This window comes from Pituophis catenifer, unplaced genomic scaffold, assembly GCF_029215685.1.
Source record: "Pituophis catenifer annectens isolate HBS135680 unplaced genomic scaffold, rPitCat1.0.hap2 SCAF_11, whole genome shotgun sequence".
Classification (NCBI taxonomy): domain Eukaryota; kingdom Metazoa; phylum Chordata; class Lepidosauria; order Squamata; family Colubridae; genus Pituophis; species Pituophis catenifer.
In genome coordinates this window covers 8,312,443-8,325,042 of record NW_027256891.1, presented here as the reverse complement: position 1 = coordinate 8,325,042, position 12,600 = coordinate 8,312,443, and the positions used below count along the sequence as shown (strand labels likewise).

The following is a 12,600-nucleotide window of genomic DNA, read 5'->3' as shown; positions in this document are numbered from 1 at the left end:
TCCTAGCTGCCTCCTGCCTTCCCTGCCTTCTCTGATCTTTGCAGTTTCTCCCCCATCAAATCCTAGCTGGCTCCTACCTTTCACAATCTCCAAAGTTTCTCCCCCCATCGAATCCTAGCTTCCTCCTGCCTTCTCTGATTTCCAATCTGGGTTAGATTTGCTTCCTGCACAGCATCAGATGACCAGTTTCCTCCAAAATTACTCTTGAGAAGAAGCATAAAACTGAATGCGCCAAGAACCTGAATTCAGCAGGTTCTGACCAGTTCTGGAGAACCAGTAGCAGAAATTTTGAGTAGTTTGGTGAACCAGTAAATACCACCTCTGAGTGGCTCTGCCCCCATCTATCCTCTGCCTCCTGAGTCCCAGCTAATTGGGAGGAAATGGGGCTTTTGCAGTAACCTTCCCCTGGAGTGGGGAGGGAATGGAGATTTTACAGTATCCTTCCCCTGCCACACCCACCAAGCCATGCCCACAGAACTGATAGTAAAAATTTTTGAATCCCACCACTGGCTTAGATCCATTTTTCTTGGTTGGTTTCCCAACTGTTAGCAATACCAATAGATTTAGATACCACTTCATAGTGAGAAAGAGTCTTTGTTTGTTGGGAAGTGCACTAGCTTGTACAAAAACAGAGCTAGTAAATTGGCAGCCAAACTACTACAGGTAGTCCTCGACTGGCAATAGTTTGTTTAGTGGCCATTCAAACTTACAATGGCACTTAAAAATGTGACTTACGATAGCTTTTCACAGTTATGACTTTGCAGCATCCCCATGGTCATGTGATCAAAATTCAGATGCTTGGCAATGGGTCCATGTTTCCGTTCTATTTCTTTCATTTATTGAGTTAATTGAGATGTATGTTTTGTTTTGGGGGGGGGGGGGTTGCACCAAGGGAGGCTCATTCAATTTCATTGTACACATGTTGTGCATTGACAATAAAGGTTTGATTTGATTTGATTTGATTTGCTGTGTCCCAAGGCAGGGGTGAAATGTAAAATTTGTTACTACTAGTTCTGTGGGCGTGGCTTGGTGGGGGGGTAATGTGACTGGGTAGGCGTGGACAACTTTTTTTTTTTTATTTTAACTTTTCAAAGCATTTTTTCTGCAAATGCAAAAAAATGCTTTGAAAAGCCTCTGCCGATCAGGAATACAGCTGGGATCGTCAGAGTCTTTTCAAAGCATTTTTTTAACCACCTCTTCCACTAAACTGGTTGCAGAAAAAAATGCTTTGAAAAGTCTCTCTGACGATCAGGCAACTCAGCTGGGATCGTCAGAGAGACTTTTAAAGCATTTTTTTCTGCAACCTCTTCCAGGGAAGAGGTGGTTAAAAAATGCTTTGAAAAGACAGAGCACTCATGAATATTTCAAAAGACATGTAATTAGGAACTCACTCTTAAAAATTTGGAATACAATTAAGAAACATCACTATATAGGAGTACCATCCTGGATCTCCCCAGAAGAAACGTTAACACACCCAAATTTACTAGATTGGTCCAAAATTATTAGATATAGAGATATCGTTAATGAGGGGGGAACCCTAAAAGCAAAATACGAACTGGAACAGTATTTAGGTAGGGAAATACAATGGTGGTCATACCTACAAATAAGATCAAAATATATGGAGGAAAAGAAAATGGATCAAATCAGAGTAGAATACACCGACCTTGATAAAATTTTGTTAAAGAATGAACAAAAACTAATTAGTAAAATATACAAATTTCTATTACGGTATAAAATGGAAGAGGAAACTGTGAAAGAAACAATGATCAAATGGACCCAAAATTTTAATTACCTGATAGAGTTGGAGAAGTGGGAGAAGATGTGGAAAACCAATATGAAATTAACAATCTCAACTGCATACAAGGAAAACCAGATGAAAATGTTTCACAGATGGCATCTCCCACCAGCGAGAATAGCGAAAATGTTCCCCAGCAATTCTCCGAAATGCTGGAAGTGTAAGATCAGTTATGGAACATTCTATCATCAATGGTGGACATGCCCGGTGGCAAAAAAATTCTGGAAGAAAATTAAAAATTGGATTGAAGAAATAATCCAGAATTCAATAGAGTGAAAACCTGAACAGTTTCTATTAGGGATGTCAATAGAAAACTATACTAAAGAAACACAGTATCTCGTACTACATATATTGACAGCAGCGCGTATTATATATGTGCAATACTGGAAGGAAGAAGAATTACCACCAGATAAGGATATAATTAAAAACATTTTGGAATGCACAGAACTGGATAAACTAACTAAAGAAATTCAGGTGAAAGAGGAAACCAAATACTATAAAGTGTGGAATAATTGGTATGAATGGTTGAAAAATAAGGAAATAAATTAAAGAAATGAAAAAGGGAAAGAGAAAAATGTGATAGATCAGTTAACAGATTAGTAGAAATGAAATAGTTAATATTATAATATCTGTAAATATTAATATATAGTAAGAAATGGATCACTGTTAAGTAGCTGAAAAAGAAACTAAGATTTTTGTATATGTTGTACGTCTATGTCTTTTTAACTATGTTTATAATAAAAAACTTTATAAAAAAAAAAAAGAAAGAAAAGGCTCTGATGATCCCAGCTGAGCCGCTTGATCATCAGAGGCTTTTTTTTTTTAAAGCATTTTTAAAAAAGCATTTTTTAAAAGCATTTTTTCGGCAGAAGTTGTAGAAAAAATGTTTTTAAAAGTAAAAAAAAAAAAAAGCCTCTGATGATCATGCAGCTTAGTTGGGCATGGGGGGGGGCAGGGATTTTTGCTACCGGTTCTCCGAACCACTCGCCACCATCGCTACCGGATCGGGTGATCCGGTCCAAACCGGGAACATTTCACCCCTGTCCCAAGGGCATGTGATCCACTTTTGCAACCCTCTGACAAGTGAAGTCCGTGGGGAAGCCAGATTCACTTAACAACTAGGTTACTAATTTATCAGTTGCTGTGATTCAGTTAACCACTCTGGCGAGAAAGGTCGTAAAATGGTACAAAACTCAGTTAACAAATGTCTCACTTAACAAGAGAAATTTTGGGCTCAATTGTGGTCGTAAGTCAAGGACTACCTGTATTCTGCATTAGCGTTGTAATCTTTTGGCTAATGTAACAATGCCATATACTACATAAATAAATAATTTACCTACTTGTCTCACTGTCACAGTTCGTAAATGGATACATTCTTTTCTTTTTCCTTCCAGCACCCGTTTTTAAAACTGGCCAAGCCGCTGTCCAGCCTGACCCCCTTGATTATTGCTGCAAAAGAGGCTATAAAGAACAGTAGCCGCTAGTCTCTCGAATAGCACAGGCCCGTTCTTTTTGTGGCAGGACTGAACACCAGACCAACAACTCTGTCACACCTTGGACTCTCCTGTGGCCAGACGGGCAGGCAATGAGCGACATTGTCATTGTTAATGGGGGGAAGGGAAGCAGGAATGACCTGTCCCACTGCCCTAGAGGAGACACCACTGATCACATCTCTTCTTTCCACTCTTGAGAATCCCTTAATTTATTTCTGAGGTGAATGGAAGCTTTTGGAGCAGGAGCTAGACTGGACGTTTCTTTTGCTCTGTGCGGTGCTTCCAGGGGACCACAGCACTGCATGACTCAACTCACTGGGACAGGAGTGGTGACCCCCCCCTTCCAAATAGTTCTCCTTTCTTTTTTGTTTGACTTTCTGCTTCAGCTTACCAAGAAGAATCCAAACTGTTCACTAGCTCCTGGTCAGCTGGCTTTGGTTCTAAGAAGAAGAGAATCACAAAGGAAGGCTTGCTTTATTTAAACCCCCCCCCCCACCAAAAAAAAGGAAAAGAAAATCATAGTAACAGTGATGCTGATGATGACAATAAACCCAGAAGTTGATCGATCACAGCATCTTCTTGTGGGGGGTTATCCTTTGGAATAGATGAGACAGAGAGCATTGCAGTCCTGAGAGCCTAAAAGAGAAAAATGTCGTTATGTTGATGATGTCACCTTGATGTCATGGTGATGATGTCACGATGCATATTGGTGCTTTTGTGTCGATGAGGTTTTTTTTTTCCTCCCCCAAATTAAAAAGAAAAGATGTTGAAGTAGAGAAAGGAACCACGTGAGCTGAACTTGGATGGAATGTCAGAACTGCTTTCATATCTGACAATAGGATCGATCCTGCAAAGGTGCCTATCCTCTTCTCCAGAATCCTGAGCACTTCTCCAGAGTAGCTCCTGAGGCTCATTTCTCCAGGGCTGCTCCATTCCACATTCTGGAGGGTCAGACCCACTCCCTATTTATTGTCTTAATTGCCCCATGCTTAAATTCAAATGCACTGGAAGAAATTACCTTTCAAATTGGAGAACTTCTTAATATGAAACCTGATCAGTCATCCCACCCGGATGAAGAGCCTATCTTGCAGGAAAGAAAGTCTCCTAGGGCATCAGCCTGAATCCAGGTGAAAGCTAACTTAAAACTCTGCGCTTATTTTGATATGTGGATTGAATTTCTCTTTTTTCCCCCATCACAATCTGAATTTTTAAAAAGGAAAAGAAATCAACTCTACAGTTGTAAATCTAAGTTTTCCAGTAAAACAGGATTTGGGAAGGGGATACGTGCTGAGGCATATGCCCAACTTTTGAGAGAACTGATGTGAGATGGAACTTACTGAGCTCCCTGCCCATGCTTGAGGAGCTCAGAAGAAGAAAGGTTTGAAGAGGAGCATTGCCAGAGAAACGGTTCAGTCACAGAGAGCATGAAAAATGCAGCAATACATAATCTGATGGGGTTATTTTACTTCCCCCAAGCCTGTTTGAACTGTAACCTAACCTACAAAGCATTGAATCTGGAATTTCTGAACTCCCTGTATTGCTGAAATCTAGCAATTACTGTGAATATCTGTTGATGAAGCAAATAGCTTTGATTAAACAAATTTGTGTTGATGTTTCTTCCAATCTGAGTAGGACATATCTGGTTCTTTTTTTCTCTTCCCTAAACATGAGCAATTAAAAAATAAGTTGATGTGGTTTGCCAGCTATCTTAACTACCCTGTGTTTCTCTCCAAAGCATTGTAAGCATTTCTTGATAGTTTCTACACATCACTCTGTTTTCAAGTAGTGGAATAAGCTAGGTTACCTTTTTCTTGGTCAGTTGGCCATCCTAGTTATTGCTGTATTTGAGATGAAAATGTTGGTTGGTGTGTATTTCAGATATTAACAATGTTGAATTTGGCATGAAGATAGTGGGAGAGGGCAGAGCTCCCTAAAAAAGATGAGTGTCAAAGGAAGGTGGTGAGGAGGGTGTTGACTTTCAAAATAAGAGATCAGTGGACCCATTATGGAAGCAAGATCTATGATCTCTTGAAGTTCCAGTTGCACACTCACCACTATAGCACTCTGATTTAATGCAGTACAGCTGTCTATCAAATAGTTATTTTGAACATTGTCCTAGTTGATGGCAGGTCATCCTGTCTTGGTTTCTCCAAAGACCTTGGGACAGAAGTATCATATGCCTGATGTTAGCATTCTTTTCTTTTTGTGGATGTTATAGATAATAAGGATAGAGGTTCATTTCTGTTTGAAAATTGTGGTGGGAATATCTAAATGGGTTTTTATTTGATTCAGCTATCATAAAATCCAAAACAGATTAAAGTCAAGAGGTCCTCAAAACTACCTGAACTTCAGATGACTGCATCTCTACAATTTCTCAGCAGTCTTATGAACCTGCTGTCCCATGGTCTTCTTCTGATTTATGACCTTCAGTTTGGTCCAGGATTTCCCAATCTTAGCAAACTTAAGCTGTGTGTGGACTTCAACTTAAAATTGCCATGGTCTAGCCTATAGCCAATCCAATTGGGAGATGGTCAGAGTTCTCCCTAATATCAATTTACAAATTGTAAAAATACAGGTATGTTTTATTAGTTGGTTATCACTGAGGTCTGAAACTCACATCAAACTCAAATTGTCAACAGGCTCTGTAACTTCCCAGACAAAATCTTCTTTGCCTCCATCTACTTTTTTAAACAATTCTCTGACTTCTAGCTCCACCTTAACTTTCAGGATTCTTTCATGACCAATTCCTCTAATTCATCTATGATTGGTGTCCCTGATCTGATGGGAGGGAAGATAATTAGTAAGACCATATCTGTAATACTACATCCAGTTTTGGTCACCACATTATAAAAAAGATATTGAGACTTTGGAAACAGTGCAGAGAAGAGCAACAAAGATCATTAGGGGCCTGGAGACTCAAACTTATGAAGAAAAGTTGCAGGAATTGGGTATGTCTAGTCTAGTGAAAAGAAGGACTAGAGGTGACATGATAGCAATATTCCAATATTTGAGGAGCTCTCACAAAGAAGAGGGGGTCAACCTATTCTCCAAAGCACCAGAAGGCAAGACCAGAAGCAATGGATGGAAAATAATCAAGAGAATTAACCTAGAATGTGGCCAATAAGTCCCAATGTGGCCTATGAGAAATTTCCTGCCAGAACAATGGAATAACTTGCCTCCAGAAGTTGTGAGTACTCCATCACTGGAGGTTTTTAAGAGGAGATTGGACACCCATTTGTCTGAAATGATGTAGGATCTCCTGCTTGAGCAGGGCGTTAGACTAGAAGACCTCAAACTCTGTTATTCTGTTATTTCATGCTTCCTACCTCCCGTAGACACACTGCTATATAGTCTCCCATTTGACTTGATACTGCTAAATTGATTGATGTTGTGCTTAGTAATGTGGCACAGTTAATATGCAATAATTTAAACATCTAGAGGATTACAATCCCCTCATCCAGCATTACTCTCTGATTTTTTAACCACAGAGACTTATTGCACACATGACATATTGCACACATGATTCTATTTGTTTTTCTGTTCCATCCTTTTTTGTATATCTGAATCGTAACCATTATGGAGTTATGAAATCAACAGGTAGCTCAGCTGTGCTGAAAGTCCCATGGAGCCCAGCCCTCAAATCTGCATAGACCCAAGCCTCAATTTTTAAGGAGAGCCGGTAATTGTTATTCCTCTTAGAGAAACAGCATTGAGTAATGGCTCCCAGCTTCATGCTTGAGGATATCTTTTAGATGTCACCAATCGTGGTGCGAGGAAGGTATGCAACTGTAAAATATATTAGGACTGTTCATTGCTTTGGATATAAAGTAGTGTTTCCCAATTTTAGCTATTTTAAGATGTGTGGACTTCAACTCCCAGAACCATGCACTTAGTAATTGGCACACCTACTGGTGGTAAATTTTAGTCATTAATAACACCTGTAGAATTAGAACGTGCCTAGCTGAGGAAGGTTGTCTTGCTTGCAAAAACTTGTCACAATTAGGCTAACCTAATACATGAGTATCTCTGAACACTGAAGAAGGCTATTCCATCTATATCTTAGTTCTGCCAGACTTGGTCTGCCAAAAATCTTGATGACCACTGCATGGTAATAGGGAATTTCCTGTTCATCTTTCCTGCTATCTGAAATTTTGTTGTTCAGATCAGATGGCTCTAGAGCACTCCTGATCCATTTAGATAAGCCAATGCTGCACAGCATGATACCATTTTGACCTCAATTTGGCCCATGAGTTGCATTTAGGCATCTTAAAAGATCCAAGAACTGGACCATTGAATTTGGAATGCAAACCATTAAGAAACCTTTGTGTGATTTTCCACCTTGGAAAAGGAGGAGGAGGAGGAGAAATTATTGGTAAACTTTTATCCTCAACACACCAGTTTCCCGGAATGATTGCTTATTTGGATGTGATATATTATCTTTTCAATACTAATATCTGCTCTAACAATTAGGATTAGTCATTGGATGATAGAGGACAAGCTGCTTACTAAAAAGAACAATGGTGTTAACTTGTCACAAGTATCTTTGTCTTCATCCAGATTCCAAGCTATGGTGTGAATTGCTAATAGGAAAGCCATAGTCTCCCTGCTCCTGTCTATTGAAGTATGTGGGGATATTCATTCAAAGGGAAATAGGAAAACACAATCTTTGTAGCCAATAAAATCTTGAGAAGATTGTCTCCTGAATTTTAGTTTCAAAAGATTTGAAGATACCCAACCCCCTCATAATATTTGCTGGGGAAATTTAACTGGTCTGGGTCAAAATAGAATGCTAAGAAAGGATGTTATGTGTTGTTCAGTTGCTATGGTAAGTTGTGTCCGACTCATGCCAGACCTCCATCTTCCGTTGTCTCCTGGTAAGAAAGCATAGCATTACCTGAAACTGCAAAACATTGAGGAAAAAACATTTTCCAGTGGCTACTGCACACATTATGGCTGAGCAGCAATTTGTAATCCAAAGAGTTCTTCATATATGTCGGGGCATGAACAAAATATCTTGCAACTTCTTAGAATAATCACATTTTTCCTGAGGAACACTGCAGCTTGGTTTACATTAAACAATGCTGTTTCTGATGGTAGAGATACGGACTTTGTAGAAAGTGTGGATCACCCAGTGTTGGACAATCAGAAATTGAATGTCTGTGATTTCACTTGTCCAAACTTCTCCAGAGAAGTGGTCAAGAATATTGCCATCACTAATATATTTGAAACATATCAGTTTGGGGAAAGCTGTTATAAAAGATGGGGAGTGGGTCTGCCCTGCAAAACAGTATCAATGCTGCACAGATGAAGCTTTCTGGTCATTTGACTCTCATCCAACACCTGCCAAATCATAGATATCTGAAAATATTACTGTATTACTGTCACTAACTCAGATCAATGCCTATGATCAGCAGAACACAACTCTATGCTATTAAATAGAAATTAATGGCTGTATAATAGAAACGGATCTCCCCTGCTTTTCTTATGGCTAAGAGATGAGTCCTTCAACACTGGGAAGATAAATTTATGGCCTCAATTACTCAGTGAATCTGCTGTTACTTACCATTTATAAGCCACATGATGTAGATTTATGAATGGATGATTACAATGAAATATGGTTATCCTTTACTGAAACTGTTGTAAAAAACTATATTCTCATATATCTGATGTCTGTCTGTCTGTCTGCATCTATCTATCTATCTATCTATCTATCTATCTATCTATCTATCTATCTATCTATCATCTCTATCCCCTCTCTCTGACCCTCCCCCTTCCCCCCCATGGAAGACAAGCAGGTTAAAACCTGCCTGTTTACTACTTGAACAAAACCACCACAAACAAACAAACAAACAAACAAACAAACAAGGCTTTAATGTTGGATTGTGAAGCTGAAAAACCATTTTATCAGAGATAAATCACATTGCTACTATAACTGTATGGATCAGTCCATGTAATGTTAAGTAATGGAAGATGATCTAAGAGTATCTTTCTTTAAGTTGCCATCAATTTGGCAACCTCATCTGGCAGTTCAGTTTGGAAACCCAATTAAACCAAATCAATGTTCTGAATCTAATCAATAATTGGAATCAGATTAGGGCTGATTGGTATATTGTTAAGGATTATTCTATTCATTCTATTTATATTCATTCTATTCATTTGTTTTGCTGATCTTTAATTTGCAGAAACGTTTTGAAAAACAGAAGGTTTTCAATTGGGTCAAAAGACTGTCTGGACTTCAGGCTCTGCTTAGACGTTTCTCAGATCTAAGTATATTGACATGGGTACCACCATCATTAGCTCAAAGCATAAATCATACAGTTCCCTCCTTTCTTACCTGCAAGAATTTTATCCTTTTGTGCTGAGCTGGATGTCTGCAGTGTGACATTTATTTCAGGAAAAAAGCAGGGGCCCTTTGCAAATTCTGATATTAACAATGGCATCAAAGATGATTTGACATTCAGGATATTGTGCATTTTCTGTCACTCTAGTGCTTGAAGGCAAAGAAATTAATATGGAAAACAGGACAACAAGTAATTCATTAGATAGAATCTTCTCCTTTTAGGGCTTTTTCAGTTTCTCAGGAGAGTAACAGAGTCTGGGATTCATTTTGGGAATCTCTGCATTTACTCTTCAATATGCAGGGGTGATCTTCACTTATAAGGAGGTAACAAATCTCCGTCTATAGATGCAAATGTCATTTTACTCTATAATGCACATGATGATTAAGATGATTCTTAAGGCGTAAGTCCATACTTGGGATACTGCATCCAGTTTTGGTCACCACCATATAAAAAGATATTGAGACTCTTGAAAAAGTGCAGAGAAAAGCAATGAAGATGAGGTTTGGAGGACTGGAGAAGAAAACATATGATGAACGGTTGTAGCAATTGGGTATGTCTAATCTAATGAAGAGAAGGACTAGGGGTGACATGATTTTCAATATTTGAGGGGCTGCCCCAAAGAAGAGAGGGTCAACCTATTTTCCAAAGCACCTGAAGGCAGGATAACAATGGATGGAAAATAATCAAGGAGAGATCCAACCTAGAAATATGGAGAAATTTCTTGACAGTGAGAACAATTAACCAGTGGAACAGCTTGCATTCAGCAGTTGCGGATGCTTCATCACTAGAGGCTTTTAAGAAGAGATTAGACAGCTATTTGTCCAGAATGGTATAGGGCCGTGTTGGCGAACCTATGGCACGCATGGGCCATATCTGTGGGCACATGAGCATTGCCCTAGCTCAGCTCCAGCGTGCATGCGTGTGGTGGCCAGCTGATTTTCAGGCCTTCCAGGCCCACCGGAAGTTGGGAAGTGGGCTGTTTCGGGCCTCTGGAGGGCCTTGGGGTGGGGGGTGGGGAAGCCGTTTTCACCCTCCCCAGGCTCCTAGAAAGGCTCTGGAGCCTGGGGAAGGCAAAAAAACAGGCCTGCCATGGCATCACATGCCAAAAGCGGGGGGACTGCGGAGGGGTCATGCACATATGTGCAGAGGGTGGGGCACATTGAATTATGGGTGTAGGCACACACACGCAGAACCCCCTGCTTTTGGCACACGACAGCAAAAAGGTTAGCCGTCACTGGTATCAAGCAGGTTCTCCTGCTTGAGCAGGGGATTGGGTAAAAGACCGCCAAGCTCCCTGCCAACCGTGTTATAATGTTACTGTTTCCTAAAGATGCTGATATGGTGTTGAATTATATATAGAAAAGGATTTACTAAGCCTGGAGTGTAGCAAAAAGGATAATTTTGCATGGTCGGAAGAAAACAGCCATTCCAGGAGGCGTGGCGAGTGAGAGAGAAGATCGAAAGCTCAGATAAAAATCATGGAAAATCGCCTCCTGCTGCATTACAGATTCTGTTATGCAAAAGGGCTTGAAAATTTTCTGTCTTTGAAGACGAGCAAAAACAAAAATCGGATCCTTGAAATATACAGGAATAGAGCATTCTTTGTTGAAAGGGGAAATTGGGAGCAGCTAGTTACTGATTTAAGATTGTATGATTTGATAAACATGTATCAAGTCTTGAATGTATTTTTGCCAGGTTCTGTTGCTTCCGCTGTTGGGGATAAAAATGGTTTTAGGAACTGGGGAGATGAGAAATTGCAGTAGAGTAAGACTGCCCCTTTGTGGCCACATATAATACTATATATCCCAAAGGTGCTTTTTCAAGAGGCAACTGGACATTCTTTGTTTTTCCTTGAAGATGTTTTGCTTCTCACCCAAGAAGCTTCTTGGATGAGAAGCAATACGTCTTCAAGAAAAAACAAAGGAAGTTCAGTTGCCTCTTGAAAAAGCACTTTTGGAACAACCATGACCTGGAGGACTGAGAATCTCCATAGACAAATATTTAGATTGGGATCATGGAAAAGAAAGTTCAGCATGCTGATGTAGTGGATTTGCTCTAAAATCCACTAAATTTAAGAATATATCCCCCCCCCGAGCTCAAACTCAAGTTTTATTCTTTAGTGTGCTCATTTATAGGCATGTAAATCCATAGTGCTAAAACAGCCAAGTACAGGTAGTCCCCAATTTATGAATGTAATTGAGTGAGAAATTGCAATCCTAAATCATAGGTCAAGGTATCACATGATCAAACCTAATGATAGATAGATAGATAAGATAGATTATATAGATATAGATATAGAAATAGAAATATAGATATAGATATATAGATACAGATATATATTTGCAGCAGCTCTTAAATGTATACCATAGTAGAAACCAGAAGTAAATGCCAGAAATGGGGGAAAAACATTGCACATTGTGGTAACATGATTGTATCATTCGCACAAGAATTGCTCCAGATCAGTGCCAAAGACTACAGCAGAAATCGAGTTCAACTCTGGTGGAGAAACCATTAATAAGGATACAAAGCAGCAAGAATAACAGAATAGCAGAATTGGAAGGGACCTAGATGGTCTTCTAGTCCAATCCTCTGTACTACTTCAGACAAATGGCTGTCTACTCTCTTCTTAAAAGCCTCCAGTGATGAAGCACTCATAACTTGTAAATGCAAGCCTTTCCACCAGTTAATTGTTCTTCTCACTGTCAGGAAATTTCTCCTTAGTTCTAAGTTGGTTGTGTCAGCGTTCCAAATTAGGCTATCTTCCAGCGCTGACATGAACGAAATGAAGCAGAGAGCAGAAGCGTTGATTTATTGCTGAGATGAACTTTTACCTAGTTTTCTGCATGCAACAGATAGTGTATCCTGGGTGATGAGGGAGGGGGCCACATTCCTGTGAAAAGAGCGTGCCAGGACATAGAGATGGATCTGCATGATGGCCAATGGGACATTGGGGTTGGAGAGCGGAAGAGGA

The 12,600-nt window shown here is 39.7% G+C and overlaps 1 protein-coding gene across 3 annotated transcripts in view; it reads left to right on the top strand.

Annotated features, from left to right (window-relative positions):
- PAK3 (p21 (RAC1) activated kinase 3) overlaps positions 1–4,801 on the top strand; it is a 154,553-nt gene extending 149,752 nt beyond the window's left edge. For all 3 annotated transcript variants that reach the window (XM_070952034.1, XM_070952036.1, XM_070952035.1), the window contains one exon: positions 3,190–4,801. In XM_070952034.1, the coding sequence (XP_070808135.1) occupies positions 3,190–3,279 (90 nt within the window). In that variant the 3' untranslated portion in view covers positions 3,280–4,801. The remainder of the gene's footprint in view (positions 1–3,189) is intronic.
- Positions 4,802–12,600: the final 7,799 nt, after the last annotated feature.